General features: G+C 41.4%; 1 protein-coding gene across 5 annotated transcripts in view; it reads right to left on the bottom strand.

Moving 5' to 3' along the window:
* Positions 1-9,375, bottom strand: part of LAMA3 (laminin subunit alpha 3) — a 273,867-nt gene extending 264,492 nt beyond the window's left edge. For 3 of the 5 annotated variants that reach the window (XR_006588063.1, XR_006588067.1, XR_006588066.1), the window contains exon 1: positions 8,498-9,374. Coding sequence is in view for 1 of the 5 variants with exons in the window: in XM_045041820.1 (XP_044897755.1) it covers positions 8,498-8,791 (294 nt within the window). In the remaining 4 variants the exon portion in view is untranslated. Of the gene's footprint in view, positions 1-8,497 lie in introns of all 5 variants that reach the window. The other 2 variants (XM_045041820.1, XR_006588064.1) reach the window with 2 other exon arrangements.
* Between the last annotated feature and the right edge of the window lie 3,926 nt (positions 9,376-13,301).

Here is a 13,301-nt window from a genome sequence, read left to right as displayed (position 1 = left end):
ATAAACTTTAAAAAAAAAAAAGATCTAATTTGTGACAATAACATAAAGAGTGGGAACAGACCTGTATAGAAGCAGAATTTTAGACGCCACTGATGCTAAGTTTATATCAACTCAAGTAATCACTATGAAAATAACCAAAAAATATACAGAAAAGTAAATGAGGAAATCAAAATGGTTCATTAGAAAAAGAAATTAAACACAAAAGAAGGTAGGAATGGAGGAATTGAGGAACCAAAAAATAGAAGACATATAGGAAACAAGTAACAAATGGCAGAAGTAAGGCTACTTTAAATGTAAATGCATTACGCTTATAAATTATCACATATCAATAATCACTTTAAATTTTTTTTTTAATTTTTTTTTCAACGTTTATTTTATTTTTGGGACAGAGAGAGACAGAGCATGAACGGGGGAGGGGCAGAGAGAGAGGGAGACACAGAATCGGAAAACAGGCTCCAGGCTCTGAGCCATCAGCCTAGAGCCTGACGTGGGGCTCAAACTCACGGACCGCGAGATCGTGACCTGGCTGAAGTCGGACGCTTAACCGACTGCGCCACCCAGGCGCCCCTAAATTTTTTTTTAACGTTTATTTATTTTTGAGACAGAGAGAGACAGAGCATGAACGGGGGAGGGGCAGAGAGAGAGGGAGACACAGAATCGGAAGCAGGCTCCAGGCTCTGAGCCACCAGCCCAGAGCCTGACGCGGGGCTCGAACTCACGGACTCACAGACTGTGAGATCGTGACCTGAGCTGAAGTCGGACACTTAACCGACTGAGCCACCCAGGCGCCTCTAAATGTAAATGGATTAGACTTCTAAATTAAAAGGCAAAGATTTGCAGAATGGATTAAAAAACAAAAAACATGATACAGATCTACCAGAGATTCACTTTAGACACAAAGACACAAATAAATTGAAAGTGAAAGAATATGGGGCGCCTGGGTGGCGCAGTCGGTTGAGCGTCGGACTTCAGCCAGGTCACGATCTCGCGGTCCGTGAGTTCGAGCCCCGTGTCAGGCTCTGGGCTGATGGCTCGGAGCCTGGAGCCTGTTTCCGATTCTGTGTCTCCCTCTCTCTCTGCCCCTCCCCCGTTCATGCTCTGTCTCTCTCTGTCCCAAAAATAAATAAAAAACGTTGAAAAAAAATTTAAAAAAAAAAAGAAAGTGAAAGAATAGAAAAAGGTATTCCCTGTAAAGAGTAACCCAAAAAGAGCTGGGATGGTTATACTAATACCAGACAAAATAAACTTTAAGTTAAAAATTGTTACAAAAGATAAAGACAGACATTACACAATGAGGGAAGGGCCAATCCTTCAAGAAGATATAACAATTTAAATATATCTATACCAAACAAAAAAGCCTCATATGTACAAGAAGCAAAAATTGAGGGACCTGAAGGGATAAATAGTTCCATAATATTAGTTGGAGACATCAGTTCTCCATTTCAATAATAAGTAGTTTCTCGAAAACTTAAATATAAATTTTCTATGTGATCTAGCAATTCCACAGCTAGGAATCTACCCAAGGAAACTGAAAACATATGTCTACACAAAGATTCGTTTGTGAATGTTCATGGCAGCATTAACTTATAGGAGCCCAAACCTGAAAACAATCCAAATGTCCTTGATTGGGATAAAGAAAGTGAGGTGTAGCTACACAATGGAATACTATTTTCTGCAACAAAAAGAAACAAACTACTAAATCATACAAAAATATTAATGAACTTCAAAATCATTATGCCAAGTGAAAGAAGTCAGACACAAAAGACCACATATTGTATAATTTCATTTATATGAAATTTACAGAAATGGGAAATTTTTAGAGACAAAAATAATACTAGTAGAGAAACTGAAAGCATAAACACAAGAAAACTTTTGCAGCCGATGGAAATCCAGTTCTACAACTGGATTCTAGTGATAGTTGCACAACTCTATAAATTAATTAAAAAATATTTAATTCAGGGGCGCCTGAATTAAATATTTTTCAGTTAGTTGAGAGTCCGACTTCGGCTCAGGTCATGATCTCACGGTTTGTGGGTTCGAGCCCTGTATCGGGTTCTATGCTGCCAGCTCAGAGCCTGGAGCCTGTTTTGGATTACGTGTCTCCCTCTCTCTCTGCCCCTCCCTCACTTGAGCTCTGTCTCAAAAGTAAATAAACATTAAAAAAAATTTTTTTTAATATTTAATTCACACTTACAATGGATACATGTTATAGTACTTAAATTACACCTCAATAAAGCTGTTAAAAATGACTCATACTTCAGTCTAGTTTTGGTAAAAAATATGAAGAAAATGTGTAGTTTTCACACTCATATGTGCACTGAAGACGTAAAATGCACACAGCTAACTTTCTGTAATGAGTTAAGCACAGTTTTCTTACAAGTCCTTTCCTTTGCCTATGACTACATACTTCTTTTTCTCAGATTAAATGATCCACATTCTCAATGGCACAGGTAATTCAGAGCATGAAGTAAGATCTTGCAATTCAAGGACTGAACATTCACATTTCCAACTATTCACTTTCAACAGCCCTGAAAGTCCATGAGCTCCAGTAGTCTGTGATTTGTTGAGAAAAAATTTTAAAAATGTTTTAATGTTTATTTTATTTTTGAGAGAGAGACAGAGCGTGAACAGGGGAGGGGCAGACAGAGAGGGAGACACAGAATCTGAAGGAGGCTCCAGGATCTCAGCTGTCAGCACAGAACCCGATGCAGGGCTTGAACCCATGAACCCTGAGATCATGACCTGAGCTGAAGTCGGACGCTTAACCTACTGAGCCATCCAGGCACCTCTGTTGAGGAAAAAATTTAAATTGCTGTCGTCCTGCTATGTGGAACCATGTTCCACCTCACCCTGGTGAGTGAACATGGCTCTCCAGAGGAAAACATGGATGTTTGTCTTCTCCAAATGATTTGTGCATAAACTTTCATTGTTAAACTTTGGCCAATGTCGATAAACACAGAACTATTAGGAAAATCATTTTTTAAAAAGTATTATTCATCTTTAATGCAAACTGGTGCAGCCATTCTGGAAAAATGTATGGAGGCTCCTCAAAAAATTAAAAATAGAACTATCCTATGACCCAGCAATCGCACTACTAGGTTTTTATCTAAGGGATACAGCTGTGCTGTTTCGAAGGGGCACATGCACCCCAATGTTTATAGCAGCATTATCAACAATAGCCAAAGTATGGAAAGAGCCCAAATGTCCATCAATTGATGAATGGATAAAGAAAATGTGGTATATGTATACAATGGCGTATTACTGGGCAATCAAAAAGAATGAAATCTTGCCATTTGCAATACGTGATTGGAACTAGAAGGTATTATGCTAAGTGAAATTAGAGAAAAACAAATATGACTTCACTCATGAGGACTTTAACATACAAAACAGATGAACATAACAGAAGGGAAGCAAAAATAATATAAAAGCAGGGAAGGGGACAAAAACATAAGAGACTCTTATATATGGAGAACAGAGGGTTACTGGAGGAGTTGTGGGAGGGGGGATGGACTAAATGGGTAAGGGGCATTAAGGAATCAACTCCTGAAATCATTGTTGCACTATATGCTAACTAACTTGGATGTAAATTTTAAAAAATAAAATTAAAAAAAAGGATTATTCATCTTTAAATTGCTGACTGGAGTCATTTGTCTGAAGTTTCAAAATAACACACCTAAGAATTGTTACAAATGTATCAGTGGAATAATAAATGTCTTCATTTCTCAGCCCTTGCTTCAGACTTTCCTATCAGTTTCACAAAGGAAAAGGCCCTTGTTGAAGCTAACAAATGGTTTCTCTTTCACAATAGTTCTATAAACAGCCTTAGTGAAATTGAGTTTCCTGTTTATGACCATTAGTCCGAGTTACACAAACACACAACCTAGCCTGCTTTGTGCCAAGCATTCCTGCTCTTGGCTGTAACTGACCAGTGTGTGCAAGCTCCCCTACCACTGTCATTCAGGTTAGATACACGTTCCTACACATAAATTATAATGTAATTAAGGAACATACAAAAGATGTGTTGAATTGTCAATGTACAAAATCGGCATCATATATTTGGTAAACAGGTTCACTTCGTTCCTGGTGAGTGTAGTGTTAATGCCAAACTAAACCAAACACAAGGTTATATTTTCAATGCAGCCTTCCACTAACATTTTGCCATCATCTCTAGCAGATGTCAGAAATAATAATGTGTTTTGATTCCATAGGTAAGTAAACATTTAAAATTGAAGCATAAAGTGTGACAGATTTCAGTGGGAGTTTCTTCTCAGCGGAATAGAATTAATTTGTGCATTTTCCTTGTATAGTCTTTACAAACTTCTTTACCGCCTTTAGCTGTGTCTTCACCATCCTCTCCTTCAATATTTTCTGAGCACATATACTGTACCAGCCTTTGCGGCTAAGCATGGGATACAGCTGTGAACCAGACAGACAAAATCCCTGAATCACAGAGCTCTCAAACACCAAAAACTTTATGTCTGAGCAGTAACAAGTATATAAAATCTTATTTAATGAATTTGAAGTCCAGAGAAACCACAGCAGATACTTTTCACACAACAAACAAAAACCTCAGACTTTTAAAATCCTCTACCTATCGACACGTGCTACCATTCAAGTATCAGAATTATTATTACAGAATCAGAACCATAAGCCCAGGTTTTATTCAAAGACATGACTTTTATTCATTTTTTACATTTTTTGCAAAATCCTTCTGCCTGAAATTCTAAACCCTGGCTGGCCCTAAAGATTTATTTTTAGAAAGCTGAAAGAAATAGAACTTATTAACTCTTCTCCATTTCCCATCTTGAGCTATACATAAGATTCAAGATCACCATCATTCAGGTACAACCAATTGATCAATCCCAGTCTCTCTTTCTTTTCCCACTCATCTCCCATCACCCCGCAGTTTTCTGAAAGGCAGGGTCTATACCAGGTGTTGCCAACAATGGGCTAGAGTGAGCATCTCATAGCCCAGCTCTTAGAACTCCCCTTCCCTGTCTTCTCTGTCCTCATTAGGGAAGAACCTCTCACGTGAGCAATCAGGGAGATCTCCTCAAGCCCTCAACTGTGGAAGCAGAAAGCACTATTCAGCAGCAACTTTTGCTCTCCTTATTTTTACGGAAGAATACGGCGTAACACCAGATGGCATTATTTTTCCACTGTCTATGGCCTGGCCTAGAAATGCAGTCTGCTGAATGACCTCAGAAAGGCCACTTCCTACTCTATCTAGGACTGTGAACCAAGGTTTAAGGACCAACGAAACTCCATCAGACCAGAAAGGACTTTTCTGGACCTCCAAAAAGTAGTATCAACCTATGAGCATTCAAAACAAAACAAAACAAAACAAAACAAAACAAAACAAAACAAAACAAAACAAAAACAACCAGTGAGGAGGGGAATGAAGATCAGTCCATTCCTAGGCAAATCCATGGGAGAGGAGACAGCAGAAAATTTCTTTGATACCTTTCTTCTGCTTGCGTTTACTCTTTCCATAATTAGGACAGTTCTCTCCAAGCTGGATGTGCCAGACAATCCAATGGGATGGCAGAAGGGAATATTAAAACTTGTTTATTTTACTTAAAAATGAAGAAACTCAGTCTTACTAATACTGAATGTGCAGGTGGCATAGGGCCTTTACCCTGTCCTCAAGTCACCTGGTCACAATGGTCCTGAGAGTCTGTCTGTCCAAGGGAAGAGGAGGAGGGGTTCCACCAGCTATCATCTGACCATGACACATCAAAGCTTGCATGTGCCTGGTTAAGTGGACATGTGGATTCTATTCTCCTGAAGGGCAGAACAGTTCCAAACTTGTACTACAAGGAGGAGTGATAATGAAATTGTTTTGATGGCACAGATTCACCGGTTCTCTCATGGTAACCTACTTAAAAGAATTTGAAATTTAAAGATGAGTCACACTTTTTTTTTTCCACAAAAATTCTAAATCTGCTTATTCTGGGATGACATGGGCTGCCAGTAGTACACGACCTGATAGATATTTACAAAAAATAAGGGTACTTACCAAGGTAAAGGTGTTGTTTTAACGATGTGTGAAAAGGTAAATACTGTTTTAAAGAAATGGATGCTTTGGGTTTTTTTTAATGTTTTTAAAATTTTTTTTTAATGTTTATTTTTTGAGAGACAGACAGAGACAGAGCATGAGCAGGGGAGGGGCAGAGATTGAGAGAGACACAGAATCCGAAGCAGGCTCCAGGCTCTGAGCTATCATCACAGAGCCCAACGTGGGGCTCGAACTCACAAACCGCGAGATCATGACCTGAGCCCAAGTCCAATACTTAACCGACTGAACCACCCAGGTGCCCCAAGAAATGTTCACTTTGAAAAGAGTGTTTTGGGAAATAGATGTTTGGAAATGTTTCATTTTTTGGCTGTTGAAAAGACAGAATTGTGTTACTCTAAAGGTTCTTATGTTTGCACATTTTTTTTTTATTTTTTTATTTTTTTATTTTTTTTAAATTTTTTTTTTTTAACGTTTATTTATTTTTGAGACAGAGACAGAGCATGAACGGGGGAGGGGCAGAGAGAGAGGGAGACACAGAATCGGAAACAGGCTCCAGGCTCTGAGCCATCAGCCCAGAGCCTGATGCGGGGCTCGAACACACGGACCGCGAGATCGTGACCTGGCTGAAGTCGGACGCTTAACCGACTGCGCCACCCAGGCGCCCCTATGTTTGCACATTTTAAAAACATGGACACAGAATTTTGTAATATATTTTAATATTAAAAAAAAAGGACCTGCAGTGAGTTTTGAATCACTAAACACACTACCTTCCTACCTTCCACTAAAACACAATACCTTCCTACCAAGAAGTACTTAATGCCATTTGAAAAGCAAACATTGACTGGCCAAGTGTCTACTTTAAAAAATTTTTAGAATAACTGAAGGATGGGGCAGAAATATGAGTACCATGATTTAATGAATTCAGGCAATATCAGACCTGTGGAGTTACACAGAATCCCATGCTCAGAAAGTCTCCTCAGTTAATTTAATATTCCGCTATCACCATTTGAAATTCATAGTTTTTGGACAAGGTGCTCCACATTTTCATTTTGCACTGTACTCTGTGATTATGTAACTGGTTCTGGAACTCAGTGGTCAATGCAGTCCTTCTGGAATCTACCCATTTTTTTTTTTTTTTTTGAAGTATCTTTCCAGCTAGGACAATCACTAATTTCAAGCATTAATGTAAAACCAACCTTGAGTTGCTGGATCATAAGTGCTCAACTCAACTTGTCAAAACTATTTATATAAATAATTACATCTGGATATTTATAAATAGCTCTACACAATAACAAATTAAGTATTTAGAGAAAGCAAAATTAAAAGGCGCTGTTAATAAAATTAAAAGTATTTTCATCATTGTCATTTTAATTTTTATTTCTATTCTTGTGTGTTTTATAGTACACACAATATACTAATAAAGCAATACATGTACACAATTTATAATTGCATGTTCAACAATTTGTTATTTATGGAAATGCACAACCAAGAGTTTCTACAACACTGACCTAGATTCTCAATGACAATCCTTTGCCTTTGGAGCCCAAGCTCCAAAATTACTCCCTCTTCCGGCAACACTTTCCTATTCCTCAGCAATACTTCCCAGTAGAAGGAGGGAGGCAATTATGAATTATGGCTCAGTGTAAAGAAAATTTGGAGTCAGGACTGGGTTCAAATCTCCCTACCCTACTTGAAGACGCTGGCACGTTTCTCAGCCTGCTCGCGGATCCAGTTCCCAGAGCTGTTGCGAGGGTCGTGTGTCAGCACCTGGCTCACGTCCAGATGCTGATTAAGCACCAGCAACACTATCATTCGCACCAGGTGTTCGCACTGAGTCTCTGACGGACCCCGAGCGTCGCGTCCATTGCTGCCCATTTCATCTCACTCGCCCCAGAGACCCTGAATGGTGGCACTTCAGGCGGTGCGGTGAGGTGCATCTTTTGGGTGACATCGGAGTGATACTACCGATATAACCTAAAAGTTCTCTCCAAATACGCCACGGAAACCCACTGCTACCAACTTCTCCGAATAAGGTCGGGGAGAAAGAAGGGCCTAGGAGGAGGCGTCCAGGGCACTCAAGGCCTGGTCAGGCGCTACCTGAGTGACTGGGGCAGGACGGCAGGACGGGGCGACAGTTCCGTACTGTGTACGCACTTCGGGGCGCACCTTGGGACTTTCTGCTCAGCGCGCCCAAACTTAACCTCAGCCTTCACTCACCTCGCGCGCTCTACCCGTCCCTGCCTCGGGCGGCGCGTCTGCAAGCCTGGTGCCCCGCAGGTTCGCACCTCCGCACCGCGCCTAGCACCGGGGTCGCCGGCCCGCGCGGGGCTGGGGGCCCCGTCCGGGTCACCTGGGCTCTCCAGCGTACGCTGGGGAAGGACCCCCTCCCCCCGCGTGCAGTAGCTGGGCAGAGCACGCTGGGCAGAGCGGGGAGGGGGCCCCGCCCCCTGCCACCCCTCGCTCGCTCCGGGACCTTACCTGGATGGTGTGGCCGCTGCCCGGGGCGGTGGGCCCCCCCACCAACTTGCAGTAGAGCTCGGGCCGGGGCCGCGCGCCGCCAGGCTCCCGCTCCCCGCAGGTGGCGGTGGCCCAAATCCTCGCCGCCTCCGCCAGATTGAAGTAGGGCGGGTGCAGGCTGAGCCGGGCCGCGGCCCGGGGTTCCCGAGAGGCGCTCACCGCCCGCAGCAGGGGCGGCGGCGGCAGCAGCAGCAGCAGCAGCAGGAGCAGGACTGGCCTCGTTGCCCAGCCTGGAGCCCACGCAGCCGCCGCCATCCTGCAGCGCACGATCCTCCCGGGAAGAGCGAGCTCAGCCCGGGGTGTGGGCGGCGGCCGACCGCACCCCCGCCCCACGCGCCTGGAGCCCGCGGCGTGGGGGCGGCTTCTCTGGTCTGGAACCTGCAGCGGCTGGAGCCGGCAACCAACGGAGCAGGAACTGACAGCGCCCAGCCTCGGGCCAGGAGACGAGGTCTCTGCGAACGCGCTGCGCGCTGCAAACTTCGCGGGCGGGGAGCGCGGAAGGCGTTCCCGGGCTTCTACCCTGGCGGTTGCGGCGGGAGCCGGGACCGCCCCACCTTCCCACGCCCCGCGCAGAAATCAGATATTTTTCCTCTCCAGCTACTCACGGTCACACACCAGTGAGGAAAGCCAGCTCTGGACCTCGGACAAGGGAGTCGGCTTGCAGAGAATTTGGGTGAGACATCAGAGCAAGCTGGCGCTGCCTGCAGAACTTACATCAAAGACATTGTGGCTTCCCGGACAAGTCTCAGTTGTCAAAAGACAAGTCCCGTCAATTCTCAGACACTGTGCGCCAACGATAGAAACGGCACTGCCGCCACGTACCGAGTCTGGGATCCAAGGAGCTGACGGAGAATTGGGAGTGGCGGGACATACACATTTAAAAGACAGCCAATAGCGGAGGTTGTCGTTTGCCAAACTTGTGCAAAGGCACTTTGGAGGAAATCCTTTAGATGCCCAATCTGCTAAATTTTACAGATAAACGGAGAGATGTTGAGCGAATTACTGACGCTGTCAAGCTGGCTTCGGAGCAGAGGATACCCCCACCCCGAGGCTGAGATTTGGTCCTGTGTGCAGGACACCTCTCGGCGATTTAAGTACCTCAGAGGAAGCAGGACTGGAGCGGTGAAGGTTGGAGAAGGGGGGAAGGCGGTGTGAGAACAGTGCTTGAGCAAAGATGGACATAAGCATAAAAGTGGTACAGTTCAAAGGAAAGAGAAATGACCAGCATATTTATTAAATACTGGGACAGGTGCTAGGAAGAAGGCAGTGTACTTATTTAATCTTCTGTCTGCTCTTCAAAAATAAAAAGATAGGGAAAGGAATTCGTGCGTGTAACACCAAAAGGAGAAGCCACAAAGATTGATAAGCTGACATAAAAACTGAAAGTTTCGTACACCCAGAAGCACCATAACAAAACAAAAATGGAAAACAAATGAGAGGAGAAAATGTTCACCATAAAGGACATAGGATTAATAACTTTAATATATAAACTGCTTTCACAAAACAATTAGCAAAAGCTGAATATTCAAGGATAAGAGACAATATAATTAACAGGAAAAAATTTTTTCTATGCTAATAAACATGAAAACTTTTTTGACCTTCCTGGGAATTGAAATGCAAGCAAAGCACCAATGAGACTCATCTTTCACCTACCAAACTAGAAAAGATATTTTTTAAATAATAAAACAGATTTAGTGAATGAAGTATCACAGCCTTGGTTGAAGTAAAAACCTTATTACTTTTCAGGAGGGCAATGTTTGCAGTGCTTAGCAAATGACTTCAATGTGCATATATTTTACCCTAACAACTCTGCTTGTGGACATTTATATCCAGGAAAAAATTAAGGAAGTTTGCAAAGATTTAGTGGCAAGTTTGTATCAGAATTATTTTAGCTTTTTTTTTTTTTTTTAAGTTTAAAAGAACTTAAATGTCTAAAAGTGCAGAGCTGGTTAAATAAAAAATCACAGTGAACTTTTTATTAAATGTTTTTATTAAAATATTAAAGCAAAATACTACAAGGTCACTAAAATGATGTTATACAACTATATTTTCTGACATAGAAAGATGTTCACAATTTTTTGAAAGATAAGAGGATATAAGATAATACATGTACAAGAATCAATTGTATTTATGGGACGCCTGGGTGGCTCAGTTGGTTGAGCATCCGACTTCAGCTCAGGTCATGATCTCACAGTTTGCAGGTTCCAGCCCTGCATCAGGCTCTGTGCTGACAGCTCAGAGCCTAAAGCCTGCTTCAGATTCTGTGCCTCCCTCTCTCTCTGCCCCTCCCCTGCTCACACTCTGTTCCTCTCTCTCTCTCTGTCAAAAATAAATAAACAAAAAAAATTTTTAAAAAATCAATTGTTTTCTAAGCACTAGCAATGAGCAATCCAAAAATGAAGAGCAACTCCATTTACTATAGCATCAAAAAAATAGTAGTCTTTAAAATAAATTTAACAAAAGAAGTTCAAGACCTGTACAATGAAAACTACAAAGCATCTTCGAAAGAAACTAAAGATCTAAATAAATGGAAAGGCATCCCATGTTCATGGATTGAGAGACAATATTGTTTTATTTTGCTCTTAAAAGTTTTTTTTAATGTTTATTTACTTTGAGAGAGAGAGAGAGAGACATAATGTGAGTAAGCAAGGGGCAGAGAGAAGGAGATACAGAATCTGAAGCAGGCTCCAGGCTCTGAGCTGTGAGCACAGAGCGTGATGTGAGGCTCAAACTCATGAACCACAAAATCATGACCTGAGTCAAAGTTGGATGCTTAACTGACTGAGCCACCACCAAGTGCCCCAAGAGACAATATTGTTAAGATGGCAATATTGCCTAAAGCAATCTACAGATTCAATAAAATCCCTATCAAAATCCCAGGCTATGTTTTTGCAAACACTGGAAAGTTGATCCTAAAATTCATGTGGGAGTGCAAAGAATCCAGAACCGCCAAAACAATCCTGAAAAAAGATTAATGAAATTAGAGGACTCATACTTTCCCAATTTCAAAATCAAGAGAGTGTGGTACTGGCATAAGGATAAACATATAGATCAATGGAATAGAAGTGGGAGTCCAGAAATAAATCTTCACATTTATAGTCACTCAATTTTAACCATTTTTAATAGTGCCAAGACCATTCAATGGGGAAAGAGTAATCTTTTCAATAAATGGAACAGCTGGCTATCCACATGCAAATAAATCAAGTTGGATGCCTACCTCACACCATATACAAAAATTAATTCAAAATGGATCAAAGACCTAATGTAAGAGCTAACACTATAAAACTCTTAGACAAAAACAAAAAATTAAATATTTGTGGCTTTGGCTTAGACAATGGTTTCTTAGAAATGAAGTCAAAAGCACATGCAACAAAAGAAAAAATTAATTGAGTCTCATCAAATTTTAAAACTTTAGTATTTCAAAGGACATCATCAAAAAAGTGAAAAGACAACCCAAAGATGGGAGAAAATATTTGCAAAGCATATATCTGATAAGAGATTCATATCCAGAGCCACCTGGTGTCTCAGTCAGTTAAGCATCCAACTTCAGCTCAGGTCATGATCTCACAGTTTGTGAATTTGAGTCCTGTGTTGGGCTCTCTGTCTATAGCTCGGGGCCTGGAGCCTGCTTTGGATTCTCTGTCTCCCATTCTCTCTCTGTCCCTCCCTTGCTTGTGCTTTCTCTCTCAAAAATAAATAAACATTTAAAAGAGAGAGAGAGAGATTCCTATCCAGAATAAATAACTCTACAACTCAGCCATTAAAAAAAAAAATTAGATGATTGGAAAAAATTTTTGAATAGATGTTTCTTCAAAGAAGATATAAAAATTGGCCAATAAGCACATGGAAAGATGCTCAACGTCATTAGTCATCAGAGAAATGCAAATCAAAACCACAATGAGACACCACTTCATACCCACTAGGATGGCTATAATAAAAAGACAGATAATAACAAGTTCTGGTGAGGACATGGAAAATCAGAACCCCTATACACTGCTGGAAGGAATGCAAAATGGTGTAGACACTTTGGAAAACACTTCAGCAGTTCCTCAAAAGTTTAAACATCATGTTACCATGTGACCCATCAATTCCAATCCTAAGTATCTACTCAAGAGAACTGAAGACATACATCCACATAAAAAATTGTACATAGGGGCGCCTGGGTGGCTCAGTCCGTAAGTGTCCGACTTCAGCTCAGGTCATGATCTCACGGTTGGTGAGTTCAAGCCCCGCGTCGGGGTCTGTGCTGACAGCTCAGAGCCTGGAGCCTGCTTCAGATTCTGTGTCTCCCTCTCTCTCTGCTCCTCCCCCACTCACACTCTGTCTCTCTCTCAAAAATAAATAAACATTAAAAAAAAAAACTTGTACATTAATGTTTGTAACAGTGTTTATAATAGCCAAAAAGTGAAAACAATGCATTGTTTACCATCTGATGAATGGATTAACAAAATGTGGTATATCCATAGAATATCATAGCATTCCACCATAAAAATGAATGAAGTTCTGATACCTGCTATGATACAGGTAAACCTTGAAAACATTACACTAGGTGAAAGAAGCCAGACACAAAAGGCTAGATATTGTATGGGGAGTAATTGCTAATGGATATGGGATTTCTTTTTGCAATGATAAAAATGTTCTGGAATTAGATAATGCTGATGGATGTACAATCCTGTGAATATGCTAAAAACCACAGAATCGTGTACTTTAAAAGTGAATTTATGGTACATGAATTAGAACTTAATACAGCTGTTACTTAAAAAGA

Source organism: Felis catus, chromosome D3, assembly GCF_018350175.1.
Source record: "Felis catus isolate Fca126 chromosome D3, F.catus_Fca126_mat1.0, whole genome shotgun sequence".
Lineage (NCBI taxonomy): Eukaryota > Metazoa > Chordata > Mammalia > Carnivora > Felidae > Felis > Felis catus.
This window is presented reverse-complemented; position numbering and strand designations above follow the sequence as displayed.